Source organism: Tribolium castaneum, chromosome 5 (assembly GCF_031307605.1).
Source record: "Tribolium castaneum strain GA2 chromosome 5, icTriCast1.1, whole genome shotgun sequence".
NCBI lineage: Eukaryota > Metazoa > Arthropoda > Insecta > Coleoptera > Tenebrionidae > Tribolium > Tribolium castaneum.
In genome coordinates, this window is record NC_087398.1 from 4437326 (window position 1) to 4458022 (window position 20697).

Genomic DNA, 20697 nt, shown 5'->3' on the forward strand with positions numbered 1-20697 from the left:
GATGTCACAATTCCTCCAGTAATTAACAAACACCATTCACTTGCCTCAAACTGATTTCTGGTGTTAGTTCAAAGAATTTCACGCTTTTACACTCGATTATTACTTGTTTGTCGATTTTGTAAGCTCGCCGAGCGTCGAATTACTCATCTCCCGTTCAAAGAACACAGTAAGACCTCGCCTGATCGCGGATTCCGCCGCTAATCTCTTCATATTTATAACAAATTGAAGAAAGTGCGTTTCAATTTTAGCCTTATCTCGAGCACTATTTTTTTGTTGTGCTCTTCGCCTTCCGAGATTATTTCTGTTTTCTGTAATAAATAACTTTTCCACTATTGATAGGTTTGTAGGTATAATCTCGCCTGATAAGACTATACTCGAGTATTTATTGGATCACGACACTAATAGAGAGTTTACTTACTTTTGTCGCGTAGATCGAATCGCTTCGAATTAATCTAATCAGTGTCGTGTGTGATTTCCAAATAATAATAAAGTGTTCCATTCGAAAGGTTAACACAACCACAGCGAAAATTATTTTGTACAATTTACAGTGTCTTCACTACATTAGTTATATGATTATTTGATATTAATTTTTTGGAAAAAATATGGGCATGTTGCTTAGGACTAGAAAAGTTGCCCTAGGGCTTAAAGTGATCTGTATCGTCTCAGTGACAGCTACTTACGCCGTTCTGGGAGCTGTTTCCCGGAAGCACAGGACGGAAGAAGACTCAGAGTTTGGTAAAAATATTTTCGAATTTTTAGCAATAACATTGCAAGAATTTTGATAACAGCAGACGCTTAATTGGGCTGACCTTTGCAAAGTTATCGTTTCAGGGTCCCATCGCTCCAAATTCGCAATACCTTCGTCTAATTACTTAATTAAAAAATTAATTTCCACCTCCTGCTGTTCCGAAAGCGGCAAAAATTTTATGGCTGTTTTATGGCGCTGTTTCTGGTGACCCACGAAGATAAGGCGCTCAATTAAATACCTCCCATGAGCGTTCAAAAAATATTCTTATCAGACGTTTTAATATTTTTTCAATAAATAAAATTTTAATTTTATCATTTGTGGACGCGAGCACTCCAGATTTGTACGTGATTGCCGATAAATCGGTTGACTTTCGATTATATTGTCTAGGTGGAAAAATAGTGTCAATTATTTGTTGAAATGTTACACAATTTTGGTTTGTTGACAATGGGGCGGATACAAAACTTTGGAAAAATACCGCGTCAAGGAGAAAATAACAATCGCGAGGTTACTAAGGTTAATGGAAAGTTACAGGAACTTAAAAATAGCCAGGCGGCCGATAAGGACTCAAAGCCTAATCAAATAAATAAAAAACTGAAGAAGTGAACCATTTCAAAGTGATTGATATAAATAAAAATAAGAATTGCTACAGAACGTCTAATTCCGACTAACTATCATTTCAAAAATTCAAAGGACGAAAGCATTATTTTGTAACCAAAATGGGGTCAAGTGCTAACACATTACAAAATTTTTTGAACATCGTCGAAATATTTACTCAGTTGCCAAAACCTAATCGTATATTTTTAGTAAAACTCTTAAAAACATGAAAAAATATTGTTAACACATGCCGAAAAACGTCGAAAATTACCTTTTTTAGAATTAAAAACATACTTATTTTGGAAAATTTTCTTCTAAAATATGCCGAAACATTTTCAACCAAGATCGAAAATGATGTTATTTTTACGACAAAATCTTCATAATGTTGCTAAAAAGTTGCTTTTATTATTGTTTACCACGTTTTTCAGCAAAAAAAGGAACTCGTCTTATTTTGCAATAATCCGTCAAAAGTTCATTGCATTATATTTGAATTGGCTGGCTTTAGGCTTGTTTACATGATTTCATTAAATACCATCACCTATATCATTTATTTTTTGACATTTTTTAAAACCAAAAAACTTTCCATCTTTCCAGCTGGTTTATTTTTCATGACAGCCAGTGGGAAATGCTACTAAATATCAGTACAAAATTATATTCTCTTCCATTTAGTGAAAAAAAAAATTGTGGCATTTTCTTTAGAAATTTTGAGTTACGGTTGTAAAGCTCTCAAATTTAACTTTAAATTTTTTAACTTTGTTGACTTTTTTAATTTTTTTTAATTGCTCAGATTCGTGTTCAAAATATTTAAAAATGATAGTTTCCGATTTTTGAAGTGAAAGAGCAAATCTAAAAATTTTCAAAAAATATTCTGAAAACTGCTAAAGTATAGACAAAGTTGATGAAAAGTTCCTGAGAATAACACGGTAATCTAAAAATGCTGTAAAATTGTTTTTAGGCGCAAAAAATGCATTTTTACTTTATGGCTGAAATAATGATTAGTTCAAGGCATTTTTTTTCAAATTCTGAAATGTGCGATTGTCTGTAATCAAATTAAAAGTAATAAAACTTTCTACATTTATTTTCTAATTATATTGCTGTTGTCTTTAATTTGGAGTATTTTAATTTTTTCAGCATCAGAAACAAACTTCTTTCGCGTAGTTAAATTTGTGTTAAGGTCAAAAATGAGAAATTTATAAATCTATCTAGTTCTTAACTAACAAGAAAGTCAGTTTTTTGTAAAATTTTGTCAATTAGTTAGAAATTGTTATTATTTTGATCTCTTCCAAGTTATTTAAGCAATAAAATCAGTTTTTTGTGAAATTACATCGAAAATTACGTGGTCTTGAGCTAAAAACTTTCTTATTTTGGAAATTTTTTGATGGCAATGCGATTTTTTGACATAGTTTAGCTAGAATTGTCCAAACATTTTAAGTGAATAAAGTCGAAATAACTATTTTGACCTTGTTAGGTTTATCTTGTTTCTAATCAAGTTACTTTTTTTTGCAAAAATTTTGTCACATTAAATTTTGTTAAACTCCTTTTTAAACGTCTTTTAACTTTATCCCGAGAATAATAAATTTAATAAAATATATTACTACAACAATTGTAGTACTATACTGAATATTGAAAAATCCAGTCTTTAGACAAGAAAGAAATTATTTTACGATGTCATAGTTACAAATAATAAATGAATGGGTTTTGGAAAGGAATTAAAAATAAAGCGAACACAAAGAAATACTTTAGCAAAATTTTATTAATAAATTACTGGATATGAAGACAGATTTTTTGCTCTTAGAAAATGTGCCGACTGGCCGCCACTTGCTCGGCCTCATCCCCCCCTTCAACTGCACCCCCGCCGCCATCAACGAGTTCCCAGCCGACGGTTTCAGCCGCCTCCAGCGGCAAAACGGCTGGATCGTCCTGCACGTCCTGCTGGCCTGCTACTTATTCATCCTTCTAGCTGTCGTCTGTGACGATTATTTCGTCCCTGCCATTAAAAAATTCTGTGATAGTGAGTCCCCACTTTAACTGCGACCCTCTTTCTAATCCTCATTCCAGGCTTAAACATGCGAGAAGACGTCGCCGGAGCCACTTTCATGGCCATGGCCAGTTCTAGTCCAGAGTTATTCATCAACTGCGTCGGCACCTTCGTCACTCAGGGCGATATCGGCGTCGGTGCCATCGTGGGCTCAGCAGTATTTAATGTTCTGGCCGTTCCTGCATGTTGTGGCCTTTTTGCCAACATGGTGAGTTCTGCAGGAGATGAGGCAAAGAGTTGGGGAAATAGCGGGGAATTTTCAGGTGATTTATTTGGACTGGTGGCCGATCAGTCGCGATAGTATGATGTATGGCATTTCGGTCATTCTTCTCATTTGTTTTCTCCAAGATGGGAAAATTTATTTGTACGAAGCCTTCGCACTGATTCTAGTTTATGCTATTTATATTTTGAGTAAGTCACATTGGCAAAAAAGGAACATCTAGTGAAGGTCAATACGGACGGGCTAAAAGTATCCGAAATTACAGAAAAATCTTATTTCAAATTAATACAAAAACACAAAAATGTTGACAATCGTTCTCTTTTATTTATTATTATTTATGATATTTATTAAAATAATGGTGCAATGATGTTACCAAAATTCACCTCGAAATATACTGAAAATATTTAAAGATCGTGTTGTTTCCTGCTGAAAAAAATGTTGAAAAAAATGAAATCACTCATACGAGTTTTTTTTTGACAATTCGAAACTTTTCGGCTTACTATTAACAAAATACCTTAAAACGTTTTCGTTTCTGGTTGAACAATAAATTAAAATGTTCGGAAAAAAAATTCCAAGCGATTTCAAGTTTCGGATATGGCGCTCAATTAAGGTAGGTATCTAAATTTTGACCAACTTGCGCGATTTTTTTGAGTAATTTTTGACAAAATTTTGAAGGCTGATTGGATTCTCAAATCTAAAAATGTGCATCAACGCATGAGAAACTCCAAAATAACACTATTTTAAATTTTGCGATTTTTGACGAACGTGTTTACGTTTCCAAAAAAAAAGTCAGTAAGAGCGTTAAATTAATTTCATTTTTGACCAACTTTCTAATTACCTTCTAGGTCTGTTTAGCAAAATATCACCAAAAAACTATCAGTAAATTAATCCCAAAAACGTTCATAAACGCTCAAATAACGGAAACATGATTGCTTTGTTTTCATAATTTTTTGCAAATATTTTCCAAAAATATAAATATAATAGCGAATAATATAATTTTCGGCTCAAATTATTAATTTTTTGGTTGATTTTAGTCAAAACAATCTTTCATAATTTAATAAATTTACCTCTAATTATTCACCTTTTTGTATTTTAAAATATTTGACTTTTTGTATCGTGGATTAGTTTTTTTTTTATTTATTTAAAGCTAGACCTAAACTTTCTTTACGACGTAATTCATCTTCTCCTTCTGATTCGTTGTGCAAGTTTATACTTTTACTTCATTGAAATTTTATAAATAAATACTTTGAGTAAAAACTTTATGTCTCGAAGCTTTTATTAACTTAAAGCTCCTACTAGTCTAGCTGTAGGACGGGTTCTACTTGCTCTCAAAATTTTTGGAAAGCTACAATTATTTTTAAATAAATAATTTTAAATAAATAAATAAATAAATAAATAAAATACAATAAAATGTTCCTATGTTTTTTTCTATTCGTTGCTCTTTGTCTTGATTTTTCTGGCCTTTACCACTTTTATTTTATTTTTGTCTTTGTTTTTCTTTTTGTTTTCGTCTTTTTTTTTGACTTCTTCAACTTCCTATTCGTGTTTTAATAGTAGAGGTGATCTTATTTCACTTTCTTTTCGAGAAAAACTATTTCAAAAAAACGGTTCTGCTCTTTGTTGCTCATTTAATTGTCTTTTCTGATTTCTTTTCAAATCAATCAGTTTCTGTTATTTAATTTAAAGTTTAACTACAAGACTACGAGTTTATTTATCTCTTAAGAGATAAAGCTTTCGTTAACTTAAGGACACTTCCTATTTTCTTTCACAATTTCTGATAACTTTTTTTGGGGAAACTATTATCCACATTTTTTCTAAATAAACGGAAAAACTTTCGACTTTTAATTTTATTTCTTCTTGATCCTTTTCCTATTTTAATATTTCTCTCTGACAGGGAGAAGAAATTTTTGTCTTTGTTTTTTTTCTTGTTTTTTTTTGCTTTTACCTATTTTCTTTTTTCATCTTCCTATTTTTGTTTTTCGACTTTTTATTTTCATTTCTTTTGCTTTCTGTCCTTGTCTACTCCGCGCAAAGCTTTCATTTTTAGAGTATTCCGCTAGAATTAATAAATCACTTATTTAATTTATAACTTAATCATTATTTATTTTTTTTGCTTGTCGTTTTCTTTTGTAGAAGACTCTGAGTGTGGAATAAGTGGTGGCAGTAAACGTCAAGGCAACGAGATAAAAACAGAAGAGCATTTAAAAAACCTTCAATACTTCCTTTATTTATAACTACAGATTTGTTTAAATATAGAATTATGAAATATGCTACTGTTTACTTGTACTTAGGTACGAGAATACTTGTAAAAAAATACTTTTAGCCCACCCGTTATGACTTCCATAAATATTAAAAAGCAAGACTTTCTGCTTTATTTAAACCGTCTGTAGCATTAACCGTATTTTCCAGTAATGTTTTTCAACAGTCCTTTGATGCGATTGGCAAACTCATTAGTGAGCAAATGCCGTCGCAAGGGCCACTACGTGGAGATCATCGCCGAAACGACTCCCTTGCTGACCAGAGGGGAGGAGAAAAGCGGCGTCAGCGAAATTCTCGAGACCGAGTTCACTCTAAAAGACTGCGAAGATCTGGGTACGTCTATAAATACTTTACGATTTGTTTGTGTTTATTAAAATTCGATTGAATCGTAATGAAGGTCACTGATTAATTTTTAATCGCCTTCGTTATAAATTCCAGAGGAATCGACCAAAATCTGGGAATGGCCCAGCGACCAGTCGAGGAGAGGCCAATTCTGGTGGGTCCTGACCTGGCCCATATCCTTTCTCTTGTACCTCACCACCCCCGATTGCCGCAAGTACCCCCGGCTTTTCGTCGTCACCTTCATCATGTGCATTTTTTGGATCGGGGTCACTTCTTATATAATTTCCTGGCTGATAACAGTCATTGGTAATTTTTTTTTGTTAGTTAAACAAAGTTTTGAAATTTTTATTAGGTGATACGTTGGATATTCCCGACTCTGTGATGGGTCTCACGTTCCTTGCGGCAGGGATGAGTGTGCCTGAGGCCGTTTCCAGCGTAATAGTCACAAATCAAGGTGAAATAACGTACAATCACTTCTCCAAACTTATGAATATTTCAGGGTATGGATCGATGGGGCTGAGCAGTTCGATCGCGTCCAATACTTTCGATATTTTGCTATGTCTCGGATTGCCTTGGTTTATCAAAACGGGGTATTACCCGAAATCGCCGAAAAAACGCTACATTAAAATCAACTCGGCTGGGCTCAGCTACAGCGCGATTTCGCTACTTTCCACCCTTGTGCTGTTTTACCTTAGTGTGGCTTTTAATAAATTCAGGTGAACTCGTTCAATTTTTACATTATGTATTATTGTAATAATTTATTTCAGACTGAACTGGAAAGTGGGCCTGAGTTGTCTTCTGATGTACATTGCGTTCCTCACGCTTGCATCCCTTATCGAACTGAACACTTTCTTCCCGGTGAACTTACCCACATGTGATCGATGAGAAAACAGCGCTTTAGTATTAGCCATCGACTGATTATTCGTAGAAATGAAATATTTTACCTTTGTTTACTACTTTTTTTGAAATAAATATTTGAAAAGTTTGTTTGTTTTTTTACCCAACGAACAATAAATAAAACCGTCTTTGTGGAAAAAGAAAATGTTTTTTGCTTTGGGTTTAAATTGCAATATTTGACCCGAATTGTTGTGAAAAAGTGGACAATTTGCATGATAAAGAGAAATGCAAAAAATATAAAATGCGTTTATTTTGTATCAAGGTCAGTGATAGTGCTGCAATAACGCACAATTGACAAACTAAAATACCGTAATACAAGTTGCATATTGTTTGTTATCATTCAAAACAAAATAAAAAACTGCTTACAATAATTATTAAATTTAAGCATCTGTACTGTTTGTCACTGTAAGTAATTTATTATTAATATTTTTGGTTTAAATACGTAATAAATCTATTGTTAAATTTGCACGATTTTAAATTGACCCTAATGTTGCTTTTGATTTGGTAATTATTCTATCAACAGGTCTCGAATTTTAACTGTCGGTTACAAAAATTTCGCAAAAGTTGATTTAAAAAATTTTGGAAAACTAAATTACGAAGAATAAAAAAATCAGTGCCAAGTCAGGTTCCTCCAATATTATTGTAAAAAAAATATTAAAAATTATTTAAAAAAAATAGAACACAACAAGTTACAATGATAATAATTTATTACTCCATTTAACGAAAAAACATCAATTTTTTTAAATATAGCTGAGTGTAGGTACATATGACAAAGTTTATTATTGATTTTTGAAATAAATAATAAAAAAAATTTGAAAAAAATTTTTTGAGATATTCTGAAGACCTGGTAAATTTGATTAAACGTTCTGTTGTTTTACATCTAATACTTTTATTGATCAATTTGATCAGTTTTTGAAAAAAATATTTTGACAAATATATACGTCTTCACTGCTGGAAAAAAACAAACTGAAAACAGTAATGGTTTTTGAATATTTAAGCAAAAAAAACACATAAATTTAATTCCTTGTTAAAAGTTAACTACGCGAATGGACCAATCACATTTATTCAATTTGGTCACGTGATGAATTAATCACGCATTTAATTGCGAATTAAATTAATGACGTTCCTATAAACCGGTCCTTAAACTTTTATTATTGTAGCTTTGAATATAAATAATTAGAGGATTTTATTCATAACGTTTAGAAATCTCAACATCTACACTACACTGAGAAACATCTACAAGAAAAAAAATTGCCAAAAGAGAAAGACAGCTAATAAAAATGTCAGAACTAGTTAATGAAAAACATAAAAAAGGAATTTATTGTCTGTGTGATGGTGTTTGTCGATAAACTTGATGAAAAAACTGATTTCTATGGTTGTTTAAGTTGTTTTCGTTGATGGAATGCAAAAATTAAGTAACACAGCACCCAAAAATTAAAAAAAAAACAAAGACCATTTTACTTGTAATCAAAAATGAAAGAGCTACGAGTAGTTTTCATCCTACTTTAGTTAATTATTTCTGAGACATTCTTTATTACATATAATAATACGTATAAACATTTAAATATTACCGGAAAGATACAATTAATTAACACGTTATTTATTCGTGTAAAAAATTCCAATTCTGAAAACGTGAATAAGTAAATATTTTTTCACAAAATTTTTGATTATACCCCCGATTATAACATAATTAGACGCACTTAAGTAGAAATTGATTAAAATGTTTAGTGATTTGTTTTGTTAGTTTTTAGGTAGATATAAATTTAATTATTTAAGCAGATAACAGCTTTTCATTAATTTACAAGAGGTTTCAGAAAAATTTAATTAATTTTTCATTTTTTATGGAACAAAATCTTGAAAATCTTGAAATTTTCTTCCCACTTTTTGGAAGCAGCGACGCAATTTTTCACAACAGGCCAGGTGTTTGAATAAATTAGACAAAACACACCAAAAATATGTATTTATTTAAAAATTAACATTTTTTCATTGACACGTTGTTCGCAAATATTGGACTACGTCCCACCCAAAACCACTCAAACGTCCCGAAAACTCTTACAATATGTATGGATGTAGGTACAAAATACCTAAACATATTTTTCCTGCTATCAGCATTTGTAGCATAGCAGTTTTTCCACTTATTGGAAACTTTATTAGAATTTCTAATTACTGTCTGATAAAGAGTTAGTCATAGCATTTTCAATAATTACACAAAATAACCTTGCAAAATATAGTTTCATCGTTCTGTTATATGCTATAATATTTCCATCAGTCCGTGAGTATTTTTTCCAATTTTTGCGTTTTGATTCGTCAGACTGTAGGAATTCTTGGCCAAACAAACGATTAAATTTTTGTTCTTTCCTTTATCTGAACGATCTCGGAGTGGGGAGATTTACAATTATCAGTTATCAAATCGCAACAATAATCTTAAACGTTAGTCTAATTGTTCCTAGTGTCACAACACGATAAAAAATTCAAGTGAGCGGACCCCAAGATGCTTCTCCACTTCTCACGGTCAGTTCTTCACCCTTGCTGCTTCAACCCTTCCCACCCCTCAAAGCCCAATCCCTCACACATTATCACCGAGCTTCTTATCAACTGCCATAAATCGAGTTCGTTTCGTTGACACATGTCTGGATCGGAATTGCACTGCATTCCGTAATTTCCCCTTTATTTGCTCGGCCAATTTGAGCGTTTGCGCCAAGTGGATTAGCGAATGCGAAGGATCTCGATTGTTGTTGTGATTTTTCGTCGAAGAAAATTGAATGGAACGGTATCAAAGAGATAATAACAGCCGTGTAAACACTTTTAACTAGCACTGACCTGTATTGGTTTTAATTGGATCAATGCGATTTTGAGATGTGCTTTCAGGTCGCGCCAGGAAAAATGAGCAGTTTCGCCAATCCGCCGAAGAAAATTCATCGCAACAGTGGCAGCTGACGATAAATTCGAGTGATGAAGACTTTTATCTACGCGATAATCCTAGTATTTTGCTTAGGGATTGCGGCAACAAACGGTGAGTAAACAGCCTAAGCCCGACTTTTCGAAAAATGGAAACACGGATGTTTGCCAGTCGTAAAATGCAAAAACAATGTCTTGGAGAACTAAGCCCAAGGTCGGCTTGCCAGATTTGTGGAAAACACAGATATGTCCGCTTAGAGTGTAAATAATAAATGAGCCAGGGATGGAATTATTATTGATTCTTGTCAGAACATCGCAAGTTTTTCACCACGGCAGTTGTGCTAATTGTCCCTTTGCAGACACTCAGACGAAGAAGCGTCACAGAAGGTACATAATTTTGGCACGGCCGACAGTCAACGGCACTGAGCAATGTGCCAGCTCTTCGGAGGATTTCCCCTCAATGTTCACCGAAACTCAGGTGGAAAAAGGCGGAATTATCCTTGTCTTCTGTATCGGAATCTACTGCTTTACTCTTCTGGCGATCATCTGCGATAACTATTTTCTACCCTGTGTGGAGAAAATCTGCGAGGCACTTAATTTATCTCATGTAAGTAGTTTAATTTGGGTTAATGTCAAGATTAGATTAACAATGAATGGAATAGTTGGGCCTAATTTTGCAACAGTGTTTATTTTGTCTGATTAGAAACAAATAGCTCACGGGAGGCGTTTATTTATTCACGACAATTAATCGATTCAATTTATTCAAACAAGTTTTCTTTTTATCGGCTCGTTACTTCATAAATCATGAAATCATCTGAGCAGATAACGCGATTTGTTATCAGATATTAGAAAAATTTATAGTTTTATTTTGATATTAAAAGATCGGAGATTATTTAAAAAGTTGAATGCTTCATGACCTTTCTGAAGAATCAAGATACGTACGTAAATGGAAAGTAGATGGATCTGGAAATCAACATTATCTAAATCTAGATACGATCACGTACTCCACGTTTCTTAGATTTATTTCAAAGTCCGGAATACGCACTCATAACTTTGTAACTGCCTAAATCTGGATACCTACAAATTTAAATTCGCACAGCGGATTGGTTTCGATAAAGTTACACCTGTCCAAGGAATTGAATAGAACAACCTCAGCTAGTTCAAGACGTTTCAATTCTTGAGTGAAAATAACAGAAGACTTGCTGAATTTTCAAGGCTTTGGATAAAAAAACTACAAAGCTTTAAGTGCAAACGATTCATTAACTTGGTGTTTTGGTTTTATTTTACGCAGCGAAACGCAAAAAAATCTTTGGAAAAAGTTTTCCGAAGTAAATATTTCGTTCTGTTTTAAAGTAAGAATTCTGAAATTAAAATAATACATTTGAGACGTTTTCATTTAATTTCGTTTGATTAAATAAACGAATAATGCTGCCGACTTTTAAGCAACAATCTCCTGTCTTCCAATGATAAAAAAATAACACAGTTACTACTAAGTGACCAAGTTTAATAATGTCTACACAATCAACCTTTGGATTTTTTTATTTTTGTTTTTTTGCTAAATTTTTAGGAAAATCGATCCCCAGATCTATTCACTTTACACTAAAATTTAATTTAATTATTGAGAGTTGTGTTTAACTGACTTTTAAAACCGACCAAAAAAATTACAACCTAAGTTAGCTGTAGGGTTTCTGGTCGAGAACTCGTGGAAAATCTGGCCTTATTCGCGACCAAAAAAGTGTCTAGAAGTCAATGGAAAATTATTGGTTTTTCTCGTTTTCTGAAGACTTTGGAAATTTTATTTTTTGTTTAATTAGCAAATTTATGTTTTTTAGTAATAGATTCAACGTCAGCTAGTTCAAAATAATAGAAAGCTAGCTGAATTTTCAAGGCTTTGGATAAAAAAACTACAAAGCTTTAAGTGCAAACGATTCTTTAACTTGGTGTTTTGGTTTTATTTTACGCAGTGAAACGCAAAAAACATTTGGAAAAAGTTTTCCGAAGTAAATATTTCGTTCTGTTTTAAAGTAAGAATTCTGAAATTAAAATAATAATAAGTTTGAGACGTTTTCATTTAATTTCGTTTGATTAAATAAACGAATAATGTTGCCGACTTTCAAGCAACAATCTCCTGTCTTCCACTAATAAAAAATAACACAATTACTACTAAGTCACCAAGTTTAATACTGTGTACACAATCAACCTCTGGATTTTTTTATTTTTGTTTTTTTGCTAAATTTTTAGAAAAATCTATCTTCAGACCTATCCATTTTACACTAAAATTTAATTTAATTATTGAGAGTTGTGTTTAACTGACTTTTAAAACCGACCAAAAAAATTACAACTTGAGTTAGCTGTAGGGTTTCTGGTCGAGAACTCGTGGAAAATCTGGCCTTATTCGCGACCAAAAAAGTGTCTAGAAATCAACAGAAAATTAATGGTTTTTCTCGTTTTCTGAAAACATTGAAAATTTTATTTTTTGTTTAATTATCAAATTTATGTTTTTTAGTAATAGATTCAACGTCAGCTACTTCAAAATGTATCAATTTTTGAATGAAAATAATAGAAAACTAGCTAGAATTTTCAAGGCTTTGAATAAAAAAAAAAGAAATCTTTGTAGAGTAAACGAGTATTATTTAAACTGATGTTTTGTTGATTCTAAATTTACACAGCAAAACCTAAAAAAACATTTGAAATAAGTTTTGCAAATTAAAAATTTTGTTCAGTTTAAGAATTCTGAAAGTAAAATAATAAAAAGTTTGAGACGTTTTCAGTAAGTAAAAGTTTTAATTTGATTTCATTAAATAAACGAATTATTTGCTGACTTTGAAGCAACAATCTCCTGTCTTCGAATGAATAAAAGAGTACCACAACTACAAAGTGACCAACTCTTCAACAAATTGAAAATGAGGACATTAATAATAATAATAATAATAATAATAATAATAATAATAATAATAATAATAATTCCTGGTCAAAAATTCCTGAAAAATCTGGCCTTTTTCTCGGCCGAACAAAAGTGTAAAAAAGGGAGAAATCGGTGGAAAATATCTGGAAACTTTAGAAATTAAGTTTTTTGTTATATTAGAAATTTGTTGCATTTAGGCATTAGAAATTTCTCAAAAATTCATCGAAAATTTTCGGCAATTTTTGTTCGAGAAATTTAAAGTCAAAAAATTAAAAATTTGTATTAAAATCTGAACAAATTAGGATATGCACATAAATCAGGACGAAATTGTAAAAACCCGGTCCTGGATAAATCAGGACGATAAATTGATTATTAATTTTGGTATTTATTTTGGTTTCAATAAATTTTTAGATATCATTAGTTATTTTATTCAGTTATAATCTCGATTTTTTAATGGTAATTCATCCAAAAACATCTTTTTAATTTTTTTGTGAAATTTTTTGTTAGTCCTCCATCCCTCTTATTACATGCCATTCTGGAATATTTTTACTCGTGCACTTCGTACACTGCTTGTAAAAATATTTGTGTATTTGTCATGCACTCTGGATATAACTATTGATTAATACTGTATTATTATAAGCCAGAGCTTTGAAAAAATACAAAGAACAACAAAAATATTTGTAATAAAGAAACAAATTTTAGGTTTAGTTTGTTATATTTTATTTTTAAATTCCTCCAACTCCATCAGGATTTTTTTCACAAAAACTAATATAATAAAGATGATCAACAGCCAAGAATTTTCTGTCAACTAGACAACAAAAATTGTGATCGTAAAAATTTTTGTGAATAACATTTTTTTTCAAAGACTATCAAAATCATTTTACTCGTAACACAAAATTAGAATCTCAATCAATTACTCCAAGATTTTTGAATTATTTTACAAAAATCTTAGTTATGATTGACTAAATAATTGGATTAACAATAATTTGGTTTTTTGCTATACAGCGTACAAATTTAAAAAAATATACAAAATAATGTTCAATGTTTAAAAGATTATGAACAAAACTTTGAAACAATTATAATGTAAACGGCGCTCCTGTTTCTAAGCAGACCTCTTTTGATATTATTATTGCAAGCTGAATGCTCCGGTAAATATTTGAAATAGTTCATCATATTAGAAGTGGAGGAATTTCTCCACATACATAGTTAGGCACTTTACCTAAATAAACCATCATCAAAATTGTTGAAAACGTATTTATTTAATAAAAAAGAAATCAGATTAGATTCAGATCGCAATCAAATTGTGACCCAAAATATATTTTTAGTTTATTGTTATTTGAACAGGAAATCAATATTTCCCAACATAAATTAATTAATTGCTTAAAGTTTGATTTAATTGTGTCGACCCTTGTAAAATTTAATCACACTTTGTAATGTTATCGCGAAACAAACACTTGTTTGTCAAATTGACTCAACCATTTACCACTTATCCGCCCATAAATAATTCATCGATACTTTAGGACGTGGCAGCGGCAACCTTCATGTCCGTGGCCACCTCAACACCCGAACTATTCGTCAACATAATCGGCACTTTTATCACGGAATCGGACATCGGCATCGGCACCGTGGTCGGATCCTCCCTTTTCAATACTCTCGGAGTTGCGTCCCTTGGAAGCTTGGCCGCTTCGACTGTACTGTAACTAATCGCTGCCCAATTCCCAGTTCATGGTGATTTTTCAGCCGGTGCAACTTCACTGGTGGCCCATCAGTCGCGATGTTATCATTTACATCTTGTCGATCCTCCTGCTGGTGGGCATCACATGGGATGGGTATATTTATTGGTACGAAGGGCTGGTTCTGTTCCTCGTTTACTTTATCTACTTCACGGTGATGTTTCAAAATGTGAGGATATCGAACTTTGTGCTGCGACTGATTAAGCGGGGCAATAAAGTCAGCGATTGCGAGAAAGGGGCTGCGGCGACGCCGAGAAGGATGAGCATTGCCGTGGTCTCGTCCTATGGCTCCTATGCCGAGGAGCAGATTAATAAGTACACGGAGACGAAGAATATTGCGGAGACGGCGACTGAAGAAGGTAAATATTGGGTTCGGGGAAAGAATTACAGGACATGCTCCACAAGCTAATGAAAATAAAATAAATACAGAATAAAAAGTACCAACAGAAGTAAACTATTCAAAACAATTTTCACGTGAATGTTACGTAATTAAAATTTGTAAATATCTATTATCTATTTCGTAAAATTAACACGTATTGTTCATTATGTTTATGTACAAGCGATAATTGTCATTGTCTCGTGATTTTAAATTATTTTTAGAATCAAGTTTAGCAATGTTGATATGTTTTTAATTATTGTTTCTTCCGGATTTGATTGCTTAAATGAATGTTTTATTTCAATAATGCTATCGTCTTCTGTTTGGGGAAAAATCGTATTTTGAAATTAATAAACCGTCTTAAACAAACACCCTCCTTGGTTTAACTGCAATATTATACAAAAAATAAAATTAAAAGCTACAATTTTTGGTCTTTACGTAATTCAAATGTGTACCTAAAAATTATATTGAATAATTATAATAATAATAATAATAATAATAATAATAATAATAATAATAATAATAATAATAATAATATTAATAAAACAAGGAATAAGTTGAAAAAAAACTACATTCACAACAAAATGCTTGCAAAAATTGTGAATTGTTTTGAAAGGCTGTTTCAGAAATTCTACATGAATCCATCCTCAGACCCAGGTAGGTACTTATTCAGAAACAGCGGTCAACAATTCAACAATACATACAAAAACTTTAAAATAAGTGTAACAACATGCACTAAAAAAATAATAAATAAAATAATATAAATAAAAAAATTAAAAACAAAAAACTGCTGACAAAAACCTTTCCTTGCTGTACTGGGAGCGTCTGAAAAAAGAAAATTTGAAACTGAATTTTTAAGAAAAGTAATAAACAAAATAGTTTCTTTACAATTGGATTTTGTGTCTAAATTGAATCACAGGTCATTTTGTACCTTATTTTAAATATTTGTGATCGAGTTTAAACGGGATAAAAACTCAAGTATTTAGTTTTCTATAAAAAAAAATATGTTTAACCCGCACGAAAAAAATATTGTAACTTTCTGAGGGTTTTAGCAACAATGTCCTAAATATAAAATTGAAAAAAAAATTGTGTCATTTAAAAATAGCATTGAAAGAAAACTCATTTATTTGTCATTTTATTTTTTTATTAAAAAATGGTACATAATTTTTTATAAATTTTATGGAGTCTTGTGTATGAATAACTTATGATAGTGTAGGTAAATTAAAATAAATAAAAACTTTAAAATTATTAAGCTGTTTAAAATTTAGAACTATACTCTAAGCGAAATAAGAACTGTATGATAATTCTGACTTTTTTTAGTTTCGCTTTGAAAACTGAATCATTTCTCAATAAGTGTAAGTTTAATATTTGTACACTTTCAAAAAAGGAAACAAAAGTAAAATTTCTAATTACCCCTTAATTTCCATAACTTTTCTAAAGTCTGAAGAAGTTGCCTTTCTGTAGTTTTTTGCACAAAATTCCTTGGAAAGTTGGTTTCATTAACCCAGAGTAAGAACTAATTTGGAGCAAGTTTGCCTTTTTTACAAACAATTTGTCGCAACTTTAACAGTATTGAACATTTGATTGATTGATTTTTAATTGTAAAGGTAATAAAATCAATAAAAATGCAATTTTCTCGAAATACTTTCTGACTGAAAACCACACATTTGGTGTCAGTTGTTTAGAATAATAATAAATAAAATAAAAATAAATAAATAAATTAGAATGCAACAAATTTTTCCCACATATTGCAATCTTTACCAAAATTTAAAACCACCAATCCTGTGAAATGTTTTTTTTATATTTAATTTATTAATTGTATGTTTATTTTTCTTTTTTAATAATAAAATGAACGTTTCTTGTTTTTTTTTTTGAAATTGTGGAACCTTTTCCTTAAATGGAACTAAATAGAAAATTATTTGAATTATCAATAAGGTTACGGAATTTTAAAATTAAATATAGAATGTTTAGAAAAAGTAATTTTTTTGATATGAAATAGAGCACATTTCAAATTTCTCGGACTATTTCTTGAGTAGTAGTAAAATATCCATTTGAGTTAGAAAAGTTTGTGTGACAAGAAACTAATTGAGCCTTTTTTCACTAGATATGACTCTTCAAAAAAAACTTTGAGTTAAATTTTTGGAACTGCAGATTAAGTTTATTTGGCGAAAATAGTGGACCTTGCAATCTTAAACCTGTTGTATCTTATAAATAGAGTATAAAAAAATAACAAACTAGAAATTTAACAATAAAAATAAAAGAGGAACAATTACGACGACTAATGCAAAAAATTAAAATTAAAAAAAATATTTAAAAGTAAAAATTGTTTTTTTATTATTGTTTAGCTGACCACTCTAAACTTGTCCAACACTTTTGAGTCACCGGGTATATCAATAATCATTAATTTTGTAAAAAATACAACAAGAACTTAAAAGTATTGTAGTATTTAGTAATAAGTTTATGTTTTTTTATTTAAATTTGTCGGAAACAATTTTCCTTTTTTTGAAAAAGTGTTCGCAGGTGTTGAATTTTCCGTAAATTGTTTCAATGTTTCAGGAGTGGTGAGAAAAGCAGTTTTCACTGATTTCAGTGTCCAGGCGTTTACAATACCTTTGATTGAAAGTTAAAATATCGTGTTCACCCAAATGTTTATTATCGTTCAACTTTCATGCACTTACGAATGTGCTTATAAACAGATGGAAACACGTGCATACTGCAGAAATTAATTCAATACGTTTTACGTAAAATTGCGCAAATTCGACTAAAAGGAGTGAGAAATGAAAGGGAAAATTACATTGATTTATAGATTTCTGAAAAAAAACTGGGAAAACAAAAAATAAAGCGGTATTAACACACACGTTTTTGCCCTTTATTTGGATCAATACCACTTTAAAACCCCGCATTTAAAAATTTGGTTGCCCGCAGAAAGCTTCTCGCTGTTCCGAATGCCCAAAGGTTCCATCTGGAAAAAGGCCTTCTTCTACTACTCCTGGCCGATAAAATTCATCCTTTTCTGCACCGTCCCGGACCCTATGCGCTACCCGAAACTTTTCCCCGTCACCTTCATCCTGTGCATTTTCTGGATCGGCTCAAACTCGTACATAGTATCCTGGATGATCGCGATTATAGGTATTTATATCCGTTTGAACCGAAAATAATTTTATTACATCCTATCTCTTATTTATTACAGGCAATATGTTTAAAATACCGGATGCGGTGTTGGGTTTAACTTTCCTGGCAGCCGGCGGTTGTCTTCCCGAGGCGATTTCGATCACGATCATGTCGCGGAGAGGTGGGAAAAACAGAACTTGAGAATTACGATCGATTTTTAATTTATTACAGGTGAGGGATCAATGGGCGTGTCGAATTCGCTGGGCGCCAACACTATGAACATCCTGCTTTCGCTGGGAATGCCCTGGTTCCTGAAGACCATCGTTATGGGGACGGACGAGCAGGCGTTCATACGAATCAGTTCAGGGTCTTTAGAATTCACAATTTCGGCCTTGATTCCAGTCGCGATCATCCTCTACCTCACTTTCTACTTCAACAAATTTCAGATGTGCCGGAAAGTCGGTTTTATTCTCATCTCGGTGTACACGGTCTGTATCATTTTGGCGATTTTGGGCGAGATGGTGTTTTCCGATTCGGGAACTTGTCCGACTTCTAGCTAGGAAAACGTTGTAAATAAATTATTTTAAGTGTAACTTGTTGATTCTAATAAATTTTTATACGAAGATTTGTTGCGTTTGATTGGAGATAATTAGGTGCGAGACGGGTAATAAATTGGGTTCGTTCAGGAGTGAAACGTAAAAATCGGTAAATCCCCGATTTAACACGCGTGGACGCACAAGGTTAGTGATCAATGAAGACGTCGTAAATAACTCGAGCGGTGGTTTTTATCACTGATTTGGGAAAACAACAAATACGAAAACTTATTTCATCTCGGACACAGTGGAGATATTTCGATAACGCGTTGCGTCAGATATTTTTAAAACAGTTAAGATTTCGGAATAATAAATTCATTGGAGGAAGACGGTTTGTGTATAAAGTGGTTCGTGAGTCACTGATACACATTTTTACTGTTTTATAATAGCTGTGTGTAAATGGTGGTATTGCTGGACTAAAACCGAAAAACTAAGAATAAAGTGTCTCAAGATGGTCTATAGCAGGAGCTTAGAATTTCCACATTTTTTGTTTGGAAAAGTTGAAGCATGTTAAGCTGAAATTTGCTCTCAAAACCAGACTTTTGATCAGATCTTGTCTTATGGATTCTGGAATTCTAAAGTTCTGTTTCCGAAACCCAAACAGCCGCAAAACTGGACTAAAGGAGAATTAAAAAAATGGTTAAAATATTCCATTTTTACATTCTTTTATTGTTGCAATTTTCGCGAAACTTTTTTTACAACAAAAAAAAATTTGTATGAAACTACGACAGTCTCTACAAAGCTCGGTCTTTTAAAATTTCAAATATAACAACACTTTTCAAACATCGAATTTCAAGTGAACAATCATGCATTATTTTTTATCTCTTTCAGAAGACGAACTGCTACTTTTAATTACGTTTCGTTCGTTAACGTTGATATGCAAATTTTTATATAATTTAAATGAAGAATTAATAAAGAAAATTGTGACTTTAAACTTAAAGGAGCATTAATTTTTAAAAGTACAATTATGTTCTTAAATTAAAATGAAGAATTAAATTTGTTTATCGTTTATTACTGTAATTGTCCTGTTTTTTTATTAAACCGATTGTACAAACATTATGTGTTAAAATGAGTTTTTGAATTCTACCTACTTCCAAATAAAACTCAAATAAAATTGTTATTAGGTCTCAACTTCTCTTTAGAAATTCTAAAATATGAGTGCAGGCTTTGCAAAATGTTTGTCAAAAATTTCCTTAAGTTTTTCATTTTCTAACTGTGAAATTAAAAGTTTTCTACTAATCTTATGTAAATTTATAGACTCGTTGTTTCCGCAACAAAAACAGTGCATTTTATTAAAGAAATTCATCAGAAATCAACGTTTTTAAACCAGAAATTTAATTTTTTTGATAGAAATCCTAAAAATTTATAACAAATTTCTGTATTAATTATTTTGCACACAACCATAGATTCGTACTCAAAATCGATAATTCTGGCGTATTCCTGTTCATTATTATTAAAATTTCTCACTTTTTAACCCAGAATTTTGGTTCTAATTAAATTTGCAAAAAATAAAAAAACCTCGACAATAATGTTTAAAATCACGGATTCAAAAGCAACAAGAAACTACTACAGTTTACTTAATATTTTTTTATTGCAAAAATAAATCATTACTGTTTCTCCCCAACATTTTTCTCCTTTATTTATTTATTCATTTGACTTCTTTTCTTTAAACTTTTTCTAATTTTTCTGGTTTATTTTTAAAACAGCTATTTTTTTATTTTGCTCTTCTTCATTTCTGAAACGATTTCTTCGGCTTAGCTTTTCCTCGTCTCTTGCCTCTATCAGAACATTTCTTCTTTTTATTCATTTGGTATCATTTCCTTAAACTTGTTCTAATTTTATTGGTTTATTTTTTTAACGTCAATTTTTTTCCAATTTTCTCTTATTGATTTCTTGGACTTTGTTCTTCCTTTTTTTTGCTTTTATCAAAACATTTCTTCTTTTTATTCATTTGACATCATTTCCTTAAACTTTTTCTAATTT

The 20697-nt window shown here is 31.4% G+C and overlaps 2 protein-coding genes across 2 annotated transcripts; both read left to right on the top strand.

Annotated features, from left to right (window-relative positions):
* Nucleotides 1-426: 426 nt before the first annotated feature.
* LOC657188 (sodium/potassium/calcium exchanger 4) lies at nt 427-7186 on the top strand. The gene is made up of 9 exons (XM_963659.4): nt 427-735; nt 3138-3353; nt 3401-3588; nt 3644-3791; nt 6010-6192; nt 6298-6507; nt 6554-6655; nt 6701-6917; nt 6969-7186. Exons 1-9 carry the CDS (start codon nt 603-605, stop codon nt 7084-7086), a joined length of 1515 nt encoding a protein of 504 aa, XP_968752.1. The 5' UTR covers nt 427-602; the 3' UTR covers nt 7087-7186.
* A 2239-nt stretch (nt 7187-9425) lies between these two features.
* Nucleotides 9426-18746, top strand: LOC657106 (sodium/potassium/calcium exchanger 4). The gene is made up of 8 exons (XM_963586.5): nt 9426-9609; nt 9967-10111; nt 10356-10603; nt 14422-14592; nt 14642-14993; nt 17936-18139; nt 18201-18302; nt 18353-18746. The coding sequence occupies exons 2-8, from the start codon at nt 10051-10053 to the stop codon at nt 18679-18681; spliced, it is 1467 nt and encodes a 488-aa protein (XP_968679.1). The 5' UTR covers nt 9426-9609; nt 9967-10050; the 3' UTR covers nt 18682-18746.
* The last annotated feature ends 1951 nt before the right edge of the window (nt 18747-20697 follow it).

Excerpts from the sequence above, each read along its gene's own strand:
- LOC657188 (XM_963659.4), top strand. The coding sequence starts at position 603 with ATGGGCATGTTGCTTAGGACTAGAAAAGTTGCCCTAGGGCTTAAAGTG. Across the intron at positions 3,589-3,643 it reads GTGGCCTTTTTGCCAACATG|GTGATTTATTTGGACTGGTG; the intron begins GTGAGTTCTGCA and ends GGGAATTTTCAG. Across the intron at positions 3,792-6,009 it reads TTATGCTATTTATATTTTGA|TAATGTTTTTCAACAGTCCT; the intron begins GTAAGTCACATT and ends CGTATTTTCCAG.
- LOC657106 (XM_963586.5), top strand. The coding sequence starts at position 10,051 with ATGAAGACTTTTATCTACGCGATAATCCTAGTATTTTGCTTAGGGATT. Across the intron at positions 14,593-14,641 it reads GAAGCTTGGCCGCTTCGACT|CCGGTGCAACTTCACTGGTG; the intron begins GTACTGTAACTA and ends GTGATTTTTCAG. Across the intron at positions 18,140-18,200 it reads CTGGATGATCGCGATTATAG|GCAATATGTTTAAAATACCG; the intron begins GTATTTATATCC and ends TATTTATTACAG.